The following is an 18204-nucleotide window of genomic DNA, read 5'->3' on the forward strand; positions in this document are numbered from 1 at the left end:
GGGATGCCAGGAAATGAAATACAACACGCTGCTGTGTACAACAAAAGCAACAAAAGGTTTTTAATAACAGGATGTCATTAACAAACATTTACCTAGAGAAAGCACTGCGTCCCAATGCTTTGCAGAGGCTTTAATATGACCTTTATAACAAACTAAATCTTCACAGAGGAAATGCTGAAATGTATTGCACTTTCAACACTGTTACAAATCAGGGAACGTTACAGCCGGCGCAAAAACAAAACCCCCCCACAAATAATAACCTCAAGACCATACAGTGCGAACTAACAGTGAGGGAATGGCAATAACTCAATAACATCATGTATTAACTTTCTGCTGAAGTGCACTGAGGAGATCAAACAGTTTTACATTAATGTTACAGAAATGTTTGTATCACAAAAAATGAAAATATGGCCTCTCTAAAACATCATCGCTGCCTTAAAGAGAATTAACAGTTGAGACATGCTCAGGGTGTTCCCCACCTCTTGCAGTCAGCTGAGATTGGCTCCTGAATTTATTTTAGGAGCTTTATTGACAATATCCCCCAATCCTAGCTGTGCTGTTTTCAATGACAAACACTGGCAGCTTATAGAAAATTGTAAGTCTTCACATTAAATGTTTGGTCCCTACCCAGAATGTTACACGATGGCAGTACAGACATTTTGGCAGTGAACGGACTATTGTTATCATTTACATGGCACACCTTTCCCTGGATACAACAGCATGCAGTGGAGATGCTCCTGATATGATCTAAACTGCTTACATCTATAAGCAGAACAGTGAGGGGAACTAATGCAAAAAAGATAAAAGAAAAAAAAGGAATTTAGAGGATTAAAATTTAGGACACAGTAATGTTTGGCATACAAAAATAACAGAACATACAGTGTGTGCATGTGTGTATATAACATATATATACACATATAACAGGAATACAAAAGGTCAATTCTTATCAAACAGACCAAAATAGCTGAACTAATGACACACTCATTAGGTTATCTCCATCATAAAACTAGTCATTCATCATTCTAATATAGGCTGTAGCCAGGATCTCAACATGACATGCACCTCGTTTGATTAGAAATACAATTCAAGACTGCTTATACCTCATGAAATACTATCAAGACCACCATACAGGTGACAGGAGTGGATTACTAGTGCAGCAGGTAATGGTAAGAATCTTTCAGATGTGAATACAAGCACTGAAATCTGGGTGTTTGCTCCTTTTAGTGCCCTTAACTTAAAAAAACCCCATGCACCACTGGTATTATCCATCACTTCCAGGTGAGGAAACGGCCGTCTTTTTTTCTTTTTCTTTTTAAAACCACACATTTTCAACATTTTACTTGAAAGATAATTGCAGTAACACACTTATAACAACAACATATGGATACTAAGGGGACTGAAACCACTCCCATGTCTTACAGACACAGTTAGTAAGTATGAATATTTACCTACGTTAGTTTTGCTACATACAGAAACAGATTTAGTCAATCATCTGTGTCCGAGGTACTCGTTGCTCTTATAGTAATAGGTTTAACTGCAAGAGGTAAAGGTAACCTTGTAAGCATTTCACGTTTAGATCTGGAATCGTAGATGGATGCATCTATGCTCAGTATCTTGTCAACGTGTGGACTGGAGGAGCTGGAGATCGAGTCTCCAGACATTTCTAATACTAGACGACCTACTTTACACCTGGCCCAGCCAGGGTCGTGGACTCATAGATGGTGGTTGTGTAAGTGAGGAGTGCAAGGAGTCCACCCAGAATCTACCTCTACCACTACTGCAATCCTATACACCTGTTGGTACAATATTTTGAAGAACAAGAAAAACAAAGGATGTATGGTACAAATTGTGGTTTGGTTGCATCAGAAAGGCAACCCGGTATAAAAAAAACAAAACACCAATCAGACACCTGCTGTGGTGACCTCTCACGAATAAGGGAGTAGCCAAAAGTAGCTTTCCTTATATGATACTACTACTGGGATCCTGCACTTTCAAGGTCGAGTTCTACGCCAGCAAAAAGGGTTTCTCAGATTGATTTCATGTCAAAAAATAATGTTGAAACTGCTAACAGGCTTTATCAAAAGAGAAACAGAAGGAGTTTGTGAAGTTTAGGCGTTTGTATCCACGTGTGAAAGATTCCTCAGTAATGTTAAGATATCTGCTGCACTGTAACCGTTTACAGACCAGCTGCCACTCACACTCTAAAAGCCTTCACGGCGCTCGAGGATTCCTCTTCCGCTGTTCACAGCATTTGTATGAATATGTTTATATGAAATGCACTTTTATTTTTGTTTTTTAACTAAACAAGATTTGAACTTTTCTCTTGGACCTGTGTGAGCTTTCTTGTTAGGAAGATAAGTGTTGGTGAAACCAGCGTTTGAAATTCTGCTCTTGCAGCAACCTCCTCCTCCTCTCCCAAAAATGATCTAACCAGTTTTTATTTCCTTGCACCTCCTTTCAGTCTGTTTTTTCTCCACTTTTGTTTTTATCATTATCTATCTTCTCGCCCTCTCTTTTCTCTTCTTTGTCCCCTCTCCTCCCTTCCTTCTTCCCTCCCTTTAAGACCCTGCCCACTAGTATACAGCAAACAGCAATGACATGCATGATGAAGTAGATCGACATCCAGTAGTTGATGGTGTCAGTGGCGTTCAGCAACACGAAGCCCATGCACATGTAGTCGTAGGCCCTCATTTTCAAGAACCAGTGAACCCAGTCGAAGATGTTCTGCCCACGTGGACCCAGTTTAGCTCGGACAGAAGCCTCCATGGCAGACTCTGCTGCGATGCAAAGGGGGATGGTGAGGAAAGAGAGGTAGTAGCCAGGGTGCAGTCCGTGCCAGTAAGCACTGATGAACATGGTCCAGCCAGCCCTGAGAGGTACAGACACAGGAGAGAGGCACACCAAACACGAGGTGAGTTTCTGTCCTCAGTTGTTAGAGGTGTTAAGATCGTGAGGCGGGATAAGGGTGGTTTAAGTGCAAAAAAGGAAGAATTGTAAAAGGTTTGACCCACACATTTACATAAATGGGATATTTAAAGTCTGCGGTAAGTGTATTTGTAAGAAAACAAAACACAAACCTGCTTTTTTTTTTTTACCCACATTATTAATATGCATCAGAATATTCATGATTCTGTGTGCTATAAACTTCCACAAAAACATGTGAGCTGCGTCGTGGCACTGGCTGACATGTTCTTTTATCACAATGAACACTGTGTACTCTCTTTGTAGCAGGCAGTGTAGTTTATTTTTGACACACACACACACACACACACACACACACACACACACACACACACACACACACACACACACACACACACACACACACACACACACACACACACACACGGAGAACAGAACGCTTTGCTGAGAAGAGGCTATTTAAATAAATAAATAAATAAAAAGAATCCACTACTGAGTGAGTCATGTTTGCTACAAACTGAAGTGTCAAGCTTTTCTTTTCTGTTATGTCTCATCATTGTGCAAATGAGACACATTTTTTTAAAAATGTGCATGTGCGGCAGCGACAGAGACACTTGGAAACATAAGCCAGTTAAGAAAGAAGATAGTAAGAGAAAAGATGGGACATTTGTTATTAATAATAAAATGGGGGGGGGAGACACTCAATCATCTTTTGGACGACGTTTAGCTTTCATATTTTCATGCATGTACGTGATGTCATAACATTTATGATTTCCAGACAAAGTTGCATCAACTTTTCACCAACATCTTGTTTTGATGATAAGAGACTCAGACTCACTCCCATGAGTGGAAATGAAGCCTCATGCTCCCTTAAACACTCTTTCACATTTGAGCCTGATCGGGTCACCTGACCTCATTGTTTCTGGCCACCTAATGTTGCTGAGCCTAGATCTGGCTTACTGAAGCAACCCCAGATCATAACACTGCCCTCACGGGGTTGCACAGTACATAATAGGCATGATAGGTGCATCGCTTCATTCACCTCACCCCGATGCTTTCATCACTCTGGAGCAGGTTAAATCTGCACTTGGACCACATGATCTTTTTCCATCGCCCCAGAATCCAATCTTGGATGCTCCTTACTAAACATTTCCTTCCCAATTAGCCTCACTCATAAATGAAAAGAGGAAAAAAAAAGTGTTTTTTTTTATTCTTTCCTCCATAAAGACAACATTTGACAGTCTCCCTAGCACACTTATTGACAGGTTTTGACACCTCAGTACATATAAACAAACATGTGTTTTGGCACCAGTTAAAACTGGTTCTGGGATTTTACTAATCTGTACACCCAGCTATTTTTTTATATAAGCATGTCTGAAATATGACCTATGACTCAGTTGAGCTTTGAGGGTTACCCCTAGTCAGTTTTCAGTGGGTAAAGCTTTTGGGTAAAAAGTTTAAGTGGTTTCTGACCACATTTCCTCTTTGAGGAAGATGAGACACCACTTTCCTTCCAGGTTTCACTAATGCGTTGGACAGTTTTTAATAGTTTCAGTAATCTCCTTAGTAGTTTTCTTTGCTTGATGCCGGCCAATAATTTGACACCTCTGTAAATGAATAATATCATTTACACAGCATGAGATATGTCTTCTGATGTGGTTGTTTAAAAAAAAAAAAAAAAAGAGAGAGAGAGAGAGAAGCTACTCATGTCGTCAGTTAGGTTTCAATACCCTGAAGCAGTTATTCAGTGCATGGCTGTTACTTATTTGCTTATTTAAATCCAGGTAGTTACGTTTTTCCCCACGTACTGAGTTTGGAATTTTACTGTTGCCTTGTAATGTTTATTAGCCAACAACAGCACTGCATTTAGGACTTATTACTTCTGTATAAGATATGAAGCTTCACTGGCATCCCTGCTGAATATAAACAGAATATTAAAGAAGACTGCTGCCACCTCTCACATGTACCTCCTAACATTAGAACTTATTGCACAGGTCCCATATACACCACACAGGGATCTCTTACTGTAGAATAAGTAGAACCTGCTTCACATACCTGAGTGTGTAGGCTTTGAAGGGGGCGTTGGGGTAGATGTAGTGATGCAGCCACCACTGCACTGTCATATTCCAGTAACGCATGCCATGTCGGACCTTCACACAGAAGTCAGTGTTGTAACAGTCGATGTTCTGGATGGTTTTGAAGTCATATTTCTCCTCCGTGGTGGGATCAGGACTGGAGAGAAGGAAAAGAAACCAGCATTTAACACCAAAAATATGAAACCCCTACACTTTTAGAATATTTGTTTATGTACACAGATGCATCCTCTTTTTATATGCTTGCTATTCCTGTGATTATGTACCTGTAGTCGACAGTAGGTCCTCCTCCAGGTTTAGAAAGAGCCTTTTCTGGATAGCAGCCCAGGCCAGCACTGATACAGCCAGCCTCAGCGCCGCACCACGCTGAATAGAAACGCATTCTAAATACGAAGAATATTGCTACCATGTAGAACATCCTGAGGATGAAAGCAAAGACAAAGTGTATCATGCACCTTTGTCCTAAGAAACAAATAAGATGTGACAAATCTATTCAGTGCCCTTTACTGAAGAGTTAATTACATTTTGATATATATACAGTTACTTTATTAAGTACACCTGTTCAGCTGCTTGTTAATATCAAATCAGACAATCACACGGTGGCAACTCATTGCATTTAAACCCGTAGACATGATCAAGACGACCTGCTCAAGTTCAAACAGAGCATCAGAATGAGGAAGAACAGTGGTCCAAGTGACTCTTGGACAAACTTCACAAACTTCTGATCTGTTGGCATTTTCTCCACACACCCTTCTCCAGAGTTTACAGAGAATGGTCTGAAGAAGAGAAAATATCAAGCAAGCATCAGTTCTCTGTGTGAAAATGGCCAATTCAATTTGAGCTGATAGGAAGTCAACAGTAACTCAAATAACCATTGTTACAAGCAAGGTATGCACAAGGGCATCGCTAAACACACAACACATTTAACTTCGAAGCAGATGGGCTACAGCAGTGGAAGACCACACTGGGTGCCACTGGTTTCAGACTGGCAGGGGTGGTGTAATGGTGTGGCACACGTTGGGCCCTTTAGTACCAACAGAGCATCATTTAAAAATCACCGTCTACCAGAGTATTGTTCCTGACCATGTGTATCCCTTCATGACAACAGTGTACCCATTTTCTGATGGCTGCTTCCACCACGTCAAAAAGCTAAAATCAACTGAAACTGGTGTCTTGAACATGACGACTTCACGATACACTGTAGATGTACCTAATAAAGTGGCAACTGAGTATAAATGTTATTTTTGAGTAAAATCATTCTAATGAATTCTTCTAATAGAATTTTTTAAAAATTGCTTTGTTTACAGTTGTCTTACTTTAGTCTACTTTTAATCACTGATAAAAAAAAAAACTTAAACAACTCTCCAGTGATAATATGACAAAATATAATTAATCTATAACTCCTATTAATTTCCAAAAGCGTATTGCTGTTGTGCTGATTCTTTGTCACAATACCTATAGAAAACGTTTTGATCCAAGAAGTCCTCGGTACGAACGTAGGCCAGCGGAAAGACAGAGTTGACAGCCAGGAACAGAGCGCCATACACAGGAACCGGCTTCAAGCGCTGCAGGCATGGCGTCAAACCGGGGAGGGCCAGCGGGCTCGGCTGCCTCACCCAGTCAATGTATGTTTGGAAGCGGAAGAAAGGGCCTTTAAGGACATGAAGAGATGAGACAGAGGGATAAATGCAGGATTGAGAAGACAGTGACAGACAAAAATTGGGCAATCAGGATGATGCAAGGTATAGAGAGGAACATTAGAGGGCAGTGTGGTTCAAAAAAAAAAAACAACACAGGGTGCAGTTGAGTAGGAAAAGGAAGTGAGAGAACAAAAATAGAGTAGAGATTTATGAAAACTGTTAGAAATAGAAATAATACTAAAAAAAAAGCATGGACTCACAATATTGGACAAGTAGCAGAAAGCGAGACAAAGAGAGACAACAGTTAAAATTCATGCAAAAGCAAATGAACACCAACACTTAATTACAATTTACAGCTAAAAACAGTTCATGTAAGATCAGAATTTCCTTTTTTCTGAACATTTAAGACAAGTTATTTACCCGTCATTATACCGACATAACAGTAACTATATGACAAAATGTCGTAGATGGAAGGCTCCTGCGACAGACCGCCAACGACGGGGGACTTTGCAAAGGAGCTCACGTCTTTCTTCTTCTCCACGTGGAAGCTGCGCACCTCATTGGCCAGACTCACCATCTACATAAACAGTAAGATAAGGATGCATGAATTTGAAATACACTGCAGTATAATTTTAAACTGATTTCTCCACTTGAGTGTTTTTAACTTTCCATACCTTGAGCGTGAGAAGTAGCTGGACGGCGTTGGCGAAAGGTGTTGGTGATGGCAGACCAAACTTAGTGACCAGGCGGAAGAAGAGGAGGTAGAGAAAGGTCCAGCTGAGGCTCAGCGCTGGGGCGTGCCTTGTAAACAGACATATATAGTTAGGAGTGAGACTACATGTACATGGAGTCCTGTTGCATGCTGTGATCTTCACTTTCTGGCTGAAATTAAAGCTTACAGGTTTTTATTTCTATTTATTTTTTTAACCATTTCTACACTCTAGATCAGCTGCTATATTTGAGAAATTTACAGGTGAATTCACAGACAACAGTTTGTGTGATACAAAGTAAAATAAGTCTGAAATGCATGGATGTTCGTTCCTCACCTCCAACTGCTCTTGATAATAATCCATGTTCCGATCACGGTCACCAGGGAGTGGAGTGTGTGGATGTGGCAGGTGGCGATAGTGATGGACAGGCCGAGAAGAAGAGCTGCACCCTGCTTCACAGGTGGACCTGAAGTGACAGAAAAATTGCAGAGTGGAAGCCACCTACAAGTGTCTACCGTGGGGCAGGAAAAATGCCTGACACAGCAGGAAAAATATAATGTTATATAAGTCTGTTGATTCCCACCCACTGCTGTCAGCCCCCGTTGATAAAAGGTGGAGAAATGTAATTTTTTTTATGCAAATTGAAAATAAAAATAAAATCATCAGTTAATTAGTGAAAACCTTTAAAGAGAAAGCCATGCAAAATATAAACATGAGCATTTTTTGTGATTTCCATGTGTTTATCCTGAATATGTGGTCGTCCTTTCACATATTCAAGCTAAGGTAAAGATTGCCTTTGGGGCAAACATCATTTATTGATTCCAGGAGACGTGAAAGTCCCTTCACTTTATTATTCAACTTATACTGATTGATCAATATCCTTGCTGATAAACGGTCTACAAATTTAACTGATCACACACCAGCAGTGTAAAGCAGACTCTGCAGCAGAATACAACCAAAAATAAAATCATTAAAATGTTTTCTGCAGCACCAGCTGAATGCATACAATTTCCTGTTACAAAGTGTCACACACTTCTGTGCTGCTGTAACTTCAGTGCTGTTTGTTAACATGGACTTTTGGTGTGACTTTGAATCCAGTCTTCAAAGGACTGACTCCCCCCCCACTAACTGTTGTTATGTTGTTTTGTTTCCAATGAATTGCACAATGTGCATCACTGAAGATTTTTAGCTTCATGATTTTATTCATCAAGATCCGATGTGCCAGTATTTTTTCCCCGAGCACTTACAGAGCACTGAAAATCAACATAATTCGTCCCGTTTTAACCCTTTACTAACCAAGTATCGTGTATGCAATCTGGACTTATTTGAATAATCACAACTCTCAAAATAAGACTTTTTTTCCCCTTTTGCATTTAAATAGTAAATTATGGTTGTGTCAGTTTTTCATCTCATAGTATAACAATCACCAGCAAACAGCATTAGATAAAAATAAATATATAAATTATGTATGAATGTGTTCATAATTTGATCGAAATACTCACTGAGGTACCGGAAGAGGAATCCAACAGGGATGGAAGCAGCAAGGACTCCCAGGTACACCAGCTCATCAGGAGACATTGCTCTGCTGACACACACACACACACACACTTTTATAATGCAACCCACATGCAAAGTAAAGCATGAGAGAAACACTCCATGCAAATACTCAGAAATAAAGTTTGTGTGCTGAGAGTGAGGGATATTTCTAAGGGCCGCCACAGTGCAGTGAATTACACAAACAGACCACTGAGGCCAGAGTGGCTAGCAACAGGAAGTCTAAACAAGTGTTGTTTAGCTGTAGATGCAGGTGTAGGAAAGGAGCCTAAAGTACACAAGAAATACTACAACCTCCTCTAAACACCATTTGAAGGACAGATTTATTTTCTGCATTTTAGTAACAACAAATCACTTGTGCTTGTGTAAAATTATCTCGCCAGCAATTATTAGGTTTGCTGAATTTGAACTTCAGCGGTTGTGGTGCCATATGCACTGGTATACTTTACGTCAGCTCAAAATGTAATCCTAACAGCCCTTCTAGTCTCCCATAGTTTATATCGAAATTCAGCACAGTAATAGTTTATCCATTTGAATAAAAATGAATAGTTACAAACATTGAGCCCACACTTATCCAGCCTGAATCTTTATATCCCAGCTTTTTCATTTTTTATATACTTTTTATATTCTCCACAAATGTGCTGCACAGGAACACACTAGGGTCTAAAATAATAATAACGATAAAAAGCCATTTTAACATCATCTGTACACATCCGCGAACCCTTGTGAGAACACAGAGTCGTCTGTAACACCCCTCACATGGTTAGAAAAAACCAAAGAAAATCTGCTCTACGTGAAGGAGAAATTATCGATGTTAAGGTAACTTCCGGTGACAAGACAAGAAGAGCCCCTTGTGCAAGAGCACACTTCTCTTTTTATTAGTGTGGAAACCACTGTCGATTATATTCCGGGGTTAAAACGTGGCTGCTGTCAGTTACCATCAGTATGCACACCTTCAACAAGATAGGTGCAGTGTTGTAGTGAGTAGTAACAGCACTGTGTGTGCGGTGCTGCTTGACTGAATAAACTGGGTTAAAAACACAAGATTACGCATAAAACCCACGTAACAGGAGTTTAAGCCACGGCTCCACAACCGTTAACAGGCAGGAAGGAGACAGAAAGCAAAACTATCAGTCCACATTAATGTTTCATATTGGATTGAACACCGTTAGAGCAGTAGACACTGTTACTTACATTTATACAGCGGGATACCTGTCCGTTTGAAGACTGGTAACACACCTAACTAGCCATTCACACTTTAACACCGGATCAGTTTTCACTTCCTGGTTGACGAGCGATGCGTCAGAGATAGATTATACCATTTTTTTAATTATATTTTAAATTATATTATTTTATTAGCGACAGAAATGAAAATGGAAGAAGACGGGGAATAAACAGCCTCGACTGGGGACTCGAACCTGCACCTTTACAGTCAGCCTTTTCAACAACTGAGCTAAACAAGCGCTCGGATTGTACCATTATCACTTTAACGGCAGGGGTGCGGATTGGATGTCAGTCTAAAACGATTCATTTCCATATTATCTGCATTTAACGCTGTGGCTCACTGTATTTTACTGAAAACTGTCGAGCAATGGACGTGAACCTTGAAATGCATATTTTTATACCCCAGTTAATGGTTGTCATTTCCAAATTGTCCAAATAGACTTTGAAACATTAAAAGAAGCTTTAGAGTATTTTTTTTCAGAAATTAAAAGTACAGTAATTACAGTATGCAGTGTAGTACGGTGTGTGCGATATTGAAAATAAAAACAAACCCACAGCTTTGTGTCATTCAGTTACAATAACTCATACTGCGTACTAGCTAGCATGACGGAGTTTCTATACAGCTGGGTAGGTGCTATGAAGTTACTGATAGTGAACTTTTATTTTATTCACAAGGTTAGTTAGTAGAGAAAAACGGAATCGTCTCGTATTCAGAGAAAATATTACTCAATATTTGGTATTGAGCTGAATATGAATACAGTTTGTCCCGGACTTCAGCTACAATGAAAAAGACACAAAGCTAGAGTTTTTCTGTGTCTTTACGGTGCACAGCTGCCTCTTCTTCTCTCATTCTCTCTCTCTCCCTCTCCTGTTGCTACTTCAATCATGAAACTGATCAATGATCAGCTGATCGGCTTTTCTCTCTAGTTTGTTTATCGCCCACTTTGCGCCAGAAAGAAGAAACCAGCGGATGTCGCGTTAAACAACAGCATCACGTTTAAGCTTGATCAGCTGTTGTTAGAATGTATTTAATATTATTTTCTTACGGTGGCCCCTAGAGACAAAGCACATACAAACTCCAAAACACATGCAAATTCCAAAACACATGCAAATTCCAAAACACGTACAAATTCCAAAACACTTGCAAAATCCAAAACACGTACAAATTCCAAAACACTTGCAAAATCCAAAACACGTACAAATTCCAAAACACTTGCAAAATCCAAAACACGTACAAATTCCAAAACACTTGCAAAATCCAAAACACTTGCAAACTAAAAAACACATGCAAATTCCAAAACACGTACAAATTCCAAAACACTTGCAAAATCCAAAACACGTACAAATTCCAAAACACTTGCAAACTCAAAAACACATGCAAATTCCAAAACACAACGGAAGTGCTCCAGGACGCTAGGGGCAGTGTTGAGCTTTTGTTACCTAGTAACTACACAAGCCAGGAAGTACCAATGACCGGATTTGGGGTTTGCAGCCTTAAAGGCCGCATTTTAAGGCCGATTACGTCACAGCGACAAGAGAAGGCTTTCCCAATTCAAAGGCTGCTCGAAATGCGGCCCTCAAATGCGTCCATAATTTCCCTGAATTTTAAGGATGGGTCGGTGTAGCCTTCATGGCCCAACATATCCCAGACTTCATAGTGTGGTGGTGGTGTGGATAATTTTGCCGAAAAAAAACGGTGGAAGCGGAGCGGAGGAAGTGTAAACTTTCAGAAGTAAGTACTGAATATTATGTCACTTATTTATGCGCAAATATTTTTTTAATGAAGAACATTAAACCATTATTGTTGGCCACATGTCGGGAAAGTTATGTGACATTAGTCATGTCTGTACTTTCAGAATTAACTTGGTTTTAAAGCCTTTACTTTAAAAATATATATATAGTCGACCTTAATCTTACAGAGATTGTGATGATTTTGTGGATAATTAAAGTCAGTCATATATCCACAAACACAACAAGCTGAAAGTCAGTGATGCTGCTCGGTTTGCAGTCCTGAATATCACAGCACAAGCAGGACAGACTGAGGGACCCACTGCTGCACATCATCTGTGAGGCTTTGCACCCCTGATGATCCACCAGGACAAACTCAACAGTGTGTGAGGAAGAGGAGGAGGAAGAGCCAGCAGCAGCTGACAGATGGAGAGAATAGACAGACTGTTCCCTGTTTGTGAAGGACTGCTAGAAAAGTTTAAAATAACTAATTGTCTGTCCTGAATCAGTCTTATTAGGTAATGTTCAAATAATTTTATCATTCCAGTGTTTTCAGTGTGGGAGAAAGTACTCAGGGCCTTCAAGTTACACACTATGAAAGGCAGCAACAAGTGTAATATTCAGAAACCTAAAGTATGTATCAGCAGCAGAATGGAGCTAAAAACAAATGTTTGTTTCAGTTCTATGAAGCTTTGAGTATTTTGGATCAGTAGCACTGCTGTGTTTGTTGCATCATATTGCTGTAATTGTTTATATGCTTTATATATTCTGAGCTAAGTTGATCTATAGTGTTACATCATATTCTGTAAGGATGTTATGTGTTTGTTTACTTTCTGCCCAGTTTGACCCATTTAGCAGAAGCCAGCCTGTTTAAGGCTCTGATATCTATTCTGTATGACTTAAAGCAGTTATGACATGGTCTGATTTTCTCACCCAATAAAGGAATATTTCATATATCAGTCTACTCTTCATTTTATCAGAAACAGTTATCACAGCTTGTACATTTTCTTTTTATAAATATATGTAAGCAATGAGCCAAATTTAGTAATGCCAGCATGAAGGAACAACATTTGTCTCTTATATATGATACACCTATATATGCACTGTCAAAGATACTTGTCTTTGAGTGAAGATTTAAGGTGATAAGACATATAAATAACTGCAACTTGAATCTGTACTGAAGCTCAGTATTTGACACAGAGTTCATGTTCACTGCTGTAATAGCTAATAATGATTAATATAATAACTAGAATATTGGCCATATTATATTTACATTACCAAAGTGATATGACTTTAGTCTCATGAACAACATCAGCTAATTCTTATTTACTAATTAATCTTGAAATGACTGTTCAGTACAGAAATGAAGCCCAAAAATCATGTTTTACTGTCCTGTGGTCTCAGCCTCAGATACTTATCAAATCACACAAAGCTCATGTAGAAACAAACAAACAAATGAACAAAATATGTTCTCCCTCATTTCTGTCAAACCAAGTTGTATGACACGTTTCCAGCGGTTAGTATCACGGTTGCTAGGCAACCTGGGAAGCGCGACGGAGACTAGACCGTCCCATACAGACAAACTTGCCGTTTATTTTGCAAATCGAGCTCAACACTGCCCCTAGCGTCCTGGAGCACTTCCGTTGTGTTTTGGAATTTGCATGTGTTTTTGAGTTTGCAAGTGTTTTGGAATTTGTACGTGTTTTGGAATTTGTACGTGTTTTGGAATTTGTACGTGTTTTGGATTTTGCAAGTGTTTTGGAGTTTGTACGTGTTTTGGAATTTGTACGTGTTTTGGAATTTGTACGTGTTTTGGATTTTGCAAGTGTTTTGGAGTTTGTACGTGTTTTGGGTTTTGCAAGTGTTTTGGAGTTTGTACGTGTTTTGGAGTTTGTACGTGTTTTGGAGTTTGCATGTGTTTTTTAGTTTGCAAGTGTTTTGGATTTTGTACGTGTTTTGGAATTTGCATGTGTTTTTTAGTTTGCAAGTGTTTTGGATTTTGTACGTGTTTTGGAATTTGCATGTGTTTTTTAGTTTGCAAGTGTTTTGGATTTTGCAAGTGTTTTGGAATTTGTACGTGTTTTGGAATTTGCATGTGTTTTTTAGTTTGCAAGTGTTTTGGGTTTTGCAAGTGTTTTGGAGTTTGTACGTGTTTTGGGTTTTGCAAGTGTTTTGGAATTTGTACGTGTTTTGGAATTTGCATGTGTTTTTTAGTTTGCAAGTGTTTTGGATTTTGCAAGTGTTTTGGAGTTTGTACGTGTTTTGGAGTTTGCGTGTGTTCTTTAGTTTGCAAGTGTTTTGGAGTTTGCATGTGTTTTGGAATTTGCATGTGTTTTGGAGTTTGTACGTGCTTTGTCTCTAGGGGCCACCGTAGTACATCAGTCACATGATCACATTTAACCAATGATCGCCCTTGACGGCAGAACGCGCTGGTTACGAGCCGGGAACGAGCTCACAAAGAGCACGCGCATTTTTTGCGGTCCGGAGCTGCAGGAGAAACACAAGTTAACTCAGAGACACAGACTTACTATATTTCTTCCATACAGACTGATGCCACAAAACCAGTAAGTAGGTGTACAGCGTACACTGTAGTGTGTAGCACCCAGGAGTATTATCTTATTACGTACACGTTGGTAAGCTGTCTTGTTGCAACTGACAAACGAGCGTGCTGTGTGTGCAACAGCGCGACAAACATTACCTGTCCTTTTATTAACTGCACAAGTAGTGCTGGTCATAGCTGCTGGCTACCTGTGTAAGGCTGTCATGGGTCTGTAGCTCTGTCACCGTTTTAGGGAACATATTTAGTTTTAAAGTAAGTTTCCGGGCTTTTCCTGCCTTTCTGGAGGGATTATATTTCACTAAAAAACGATCTAATATTCATGTCCACATAATAATTATTATAATTATAATATATTAAAAAACACACGCTGTATTTTAAAGAACATACATTAAGAAGCAGATTATATTAGATTTATATTTTAAATAAGACAAAAGTTGGATTTTACAGCAGTAAAATTATTGTATCTCTACAGTTTAAAAATGTAATAAGCTTTGCCCCTGCACAGAGTGGATAGTGAAACAAATGGAATCATCATAAATACATTATTTTATATTTATTACTCCCCCTCCTCTTTGCTTTATTATTGTAGCTCTAGTAATAAATAATAATGTAAGGATTCTGGATCAGCACCATGATGCCCATAGTATATACAGTATTCTGAAGAAGGTCTAAAATGTCACTTTGTGTGTGTGCATGTGTGTGTTTTATTTAGATGGATTTTTTAAAAAAATATTACTCATGATATAACATTGTCCAGACATGCCTGGTAAGGACATGAGGAGGAAACAGAGCTGTGTGAGGCTACTAAAGGCAGTGCTATAACATTTTTCTCTCATCATTTTATTGTAGATTAAGTGCTGGAGTTGTTAGGTGTGGATGATTAAATTATAGTTTATTGCAATAGCAAGTTGTGCCTTGTTCTCACATAGCAAGTGGAGAGTGATATATGAAAAGATGGGATGGAAGGAAGAAGAGAAGCAAAGAGTGATTCACAGGCAGAGCCTAAGCGCTGTCACCAATCTTTGCATTTAGTTATTATCTCATGACACTTGTTTAATCAGCTACCATCTCTCCTATGGACTTTTTAATGTCTACAGTCTCAGATAAACACAGCCCTGCCCTCCAGCACTATCCACAGCAACCCCTCAACAGCAACATTGTACCCATCAGGTAAAACATCGGCTACGTTTGCTTTGCCTTGTTGCCCATATTAGATTCTTGATGAATGTGTGTTGTTGTTATTCAGCCTGGCTCAATGTGCCCCTTTTTAGCTTTAAGCACCCGCCCCTTTAAACCTCTCTGCACGGCCCTGGCTCAGAGCACTGGGCTGTGCAGTTCGGGATCGCTGTCCCGATGTCTCTTCTTTTTCTTTTTCTTCTTCATTTCCGCAGCTCTGTCTGAATCTCCGTCAGAACTTCTACGGGATGACAGAGAACCAATCACATTGTTTAACAAAACCAAGATCTCAAGCTTTATGGCCAGCCTAAGACAGAAAAAGTGACCCATTATCAATAAAATGATGAAAATTCTTTCCGTTTTTAAGAAAATATTAATACTGATAGTGAGCTTTAACCCCATATTATTTTCAAAAAAAATCTAGCTTAAAACAAACAAACACATTTCCTTCTGTTTTCATTAAAGGATCGAGAGAAAGATGGCAATACTCACCCACTCTCACGGTGTCTGTCTTTATCCTTTGATTTCTTCTTTTTCTTACTCTTTTTGTGTTTTTTAGTGTGGCGGGCCTCAGAGCTGTCGTCCCTGTCTTTGCTGAGAGTCCTCTTGCGATTTTGAACCTCTTTGTCTGGAGAGGAAAGGCGAGCCCTTGAACTTGTTTGTTTCTGGTGCTGTAGAAGGTGAGAAATTTCCTTCCTTTGAGGAGTAATTTTCTCTCTCTTTGCCATTACTCTTATCCTTAATTGTCCAGGAGTCTTTACTATCCTGCAACCACCTCCGACTGCCACGAGACTCCTCTCGGTGGGAGTAACCATATCCCCTTCGCTCATGGTCAATGTCCTCTCTTGACCGGTAGCGGTAGTAATGGTTAGAGCACCTGTCGCGATCACGCTCCCGAGGGTGCTGGAAGGTTCGCTCCCGGTGACGATCGGCCTCCCATTCCCTGTAGTAACGTCCAGAAAGGGGGAAACAATCCCTGTACTGGCGGTGGTGACTGTCTTTGTAGTCCCGTCTGTACCGGTGACGATCATCGTCGCTTTCTCGTTCGTGACTCCTATCCCTGTAGTGTTTTTCTCTATCTCTGCCAGAGCTAGAGTACAGTCTTTTCCTGTCTCGGGAAGATCGTTTTTCATTGCAACTAGAACTAGGCTTGGACTGATACTTGGACTGATACTGCTCCTTTAGTATTTAGTCCTTCAGTCCCTGTTGTTGCACATTTTGCGACAACACTGCCTTTTTGTCCAGCTTCTTTCTCTGTCTGGAATATGAGCATAGGCAACACAACCAAATACTTTCATATGGCTAATGTCTGGGGTTTTTTTCATACCATCTCTGATAGGGTGTTTCGTTCTTTAAAGCAGATGTTGGGAGCTTATTCTGTATGTAAGCTGCAGTAGCAACAGCTTCTGCCCAGAATGTGTTTGGCAACTTTGCATGTGACAGCATGCTTCTAGCTGATTCCACTAGAGTTCTGTTTTTTCTCTCTGCAACACCATTTTGCTGTGGTGTGTGTGGTACAGTCATTTCATGGTGGATGCCTTGAGCTTTCAAATATTCTTGAAACTCTTTAGATGTGTATTCCCCACCATTGTCAGTTCTGAGTCTTATTACTCCCTGTCCACATTCATTTGAGAAGGTTCTTTCAAGCTCTTTGAACTTGCTCAGGACTTCTGTTTTTTCTCTTATGAAATACACTTTACAACATCTGGAGTAGTCATCAATGAAAGTCACAAAGTACTTTTTTCCTCCTACCCAGATAGCAAGGAAACATTGAAACAATGTTGAGTCAATATCAGGTGATGTCATTGAATCAACGTTGAAGTGTGACGTTGACCTAACGTCACTCTTGCACCCTTTTTTAACGTTGAAACGTCAGGTTTTGATGTTGAATCAATGTTGAAACCTGACATTGATTCAACGTTATATTTTCTAATACTGTTGACATTGAAACAATGTCAGATTCTGATATTGAAACACTGTTGAGCTATGGTGTTGATTTTCCACCTCTTTCGCACAGTTGCTTTTTATTAAAACAACAGTTAAATCATGACTGGAAATCTACCTCTCTTTATAGGTATTTTAACCAATACTAAACTACTGCATGTTTCCATCAATACTTAAACCACCTAAACACATAATTGTACTTATTCCTCAAATTGGACACCCTTTAAAAAAAAAAAAAAAAACCCAAATGTCTCACAATGTATCATGTCAATATTAATATCCTAAAATAAGAAAGCATTGCATGTGATGTAACAGAGAAAAAACTAAACAAAAAAAGGTCAATAGGCATGTTTCGTTTGCTAAATACTTTATTATAAGACAGTTTCCTATTTACATTTATATGTTTCACAGAAGTTTGTAATTTTTTACTCTGGGATGGGGATGCATGATGTGCGTCCTGCACCACCCAAACGATCTGGGGCGTATCGGAGCCATTTCTGCACTGCTTGTGCAAAGACAAACTCGGACATAGAGTTTGCCCCTAACTGCTGCGTCAGGCCATCTAGGACAAAAATACACACACACACACACACACACACACACACAAACAAAAAAAGTGAATTAGAGCACATGAATAAGCTCTTGTTAACTGT

The 18204-nt window shown here is 39.5% G+C and overlaps 2 protein-coding genes and 2 long non-coding RNA genes across 7 annotated transcripts in view; 1 reads left to right on the plus strand and 3 right to left on the minus strand.

Moving 5' to 3' along the window:
- Window positions 1–36: 36 nt before the first annotated feature.
- Window positions 37–15745, minus strand: mboat7 (membrane bound O-acyltransferase domain containing 7). Of its 3 annotated transcripts, none has more exons than XM_085474003.1 (9): window positions 15618–15745; window positions 8868–8950; window positions 7702–7831; window positions 7330–7456; window positions 7076–7232; window positions 6471–6666; window positions 5282–5434; window positions 4978–5154; window positions 37–2869 (listed from the first exon to the last, which is right to left on the minus strand). In XM_085474003.1, exons 1-9 carry the CDS (start codon window positions 15638–15640, stop codon window positions 2458–2460), a joined length of 1458 nt encoding a protein of 485 aa, XP_085330129.1. In that variant the 5' UTR covers window positions 15641–15745; the 3' UTR covers window positions 37–2457. The 3 variants fall into 3 exon arrangements, with proteins under 3 accessions (XP_085330129.1, XP_085330131.1, XP_085330130.1); XM_085474005.1 differs by lacking the exon at window positions 15618–15745 and adding an exon at window positions 10114–11257 and having other exon boundaries at window positions 8868–8947; XM_085474004.1 differs by lacking the exon at window positions 15618–15745 and adding an exon at window positions 10114–11257.
- The window catches only part of LOC146698725 (uncharacterized), a 26834-nt gene continuing 22858 nt past the window's right edge, over window positions 14229–18204 (plus strand). Inside the window, exon 1 of the long non-coding RNA XR_014923058.1 lies at window positions 14229–14435. This is a non-coding gene — a long non-coding RNA (uncharacterized LOC146698725). The remainder of the gene's footprint in view (window positions 14436–18204) is intronic.
- On the minus strand, window positions 14359–16773 carry LOC146698726 (uncharacterized). Its single transcript, XM_085474009.1, has 2 exons — window positions 16100–16773; window positions 14359–15848 (listed from the first exon to the last, which is right to left on the minus strand). The coding sequence occupies exons 1-2, from the start codon at window positions 16738–16740 to the stop codon at window positions 15746–15748; spliced, it is 744 nt and encodes a 247-aa protein (XP_085330135.1). The 5' UTR covers window positions 16741–16773; the 3' UTR covers window positions 14359–15745.
- LOC146698727 (uncharacterized) overlaps window positions 17943–18204 on the minus strand; it is a 2854-nt gene continuing 2592 nt past the window's right edge. For both annotated transcript variants that reach the window (XR_014923057.1, XR_014923056.1), the window contains one exon: window positions 17943–18113. This is a non-coding gene — a long non-coding RNA (uncharacterized LOC146698727). The remainder of the gene's footprint in view (window positions 18114–18204) is intronic.

This window comes from Copadichromis virginalis, linkage group LG11 (assembly GCF_057382275.1).
Source record: "Copadichromis virginalis isolate Kocher_CV1m ecotype Utaka linkage group LG11, C_Virginalis_male_GT1.1, whole genome shotgun sequence".
Lineage (NCBI taxonomy): Eukaryota > Metazoa > Chordata > Actinopteri > Cichliformes > Cichlidae > Copadichromis > Copadichromis virginalis.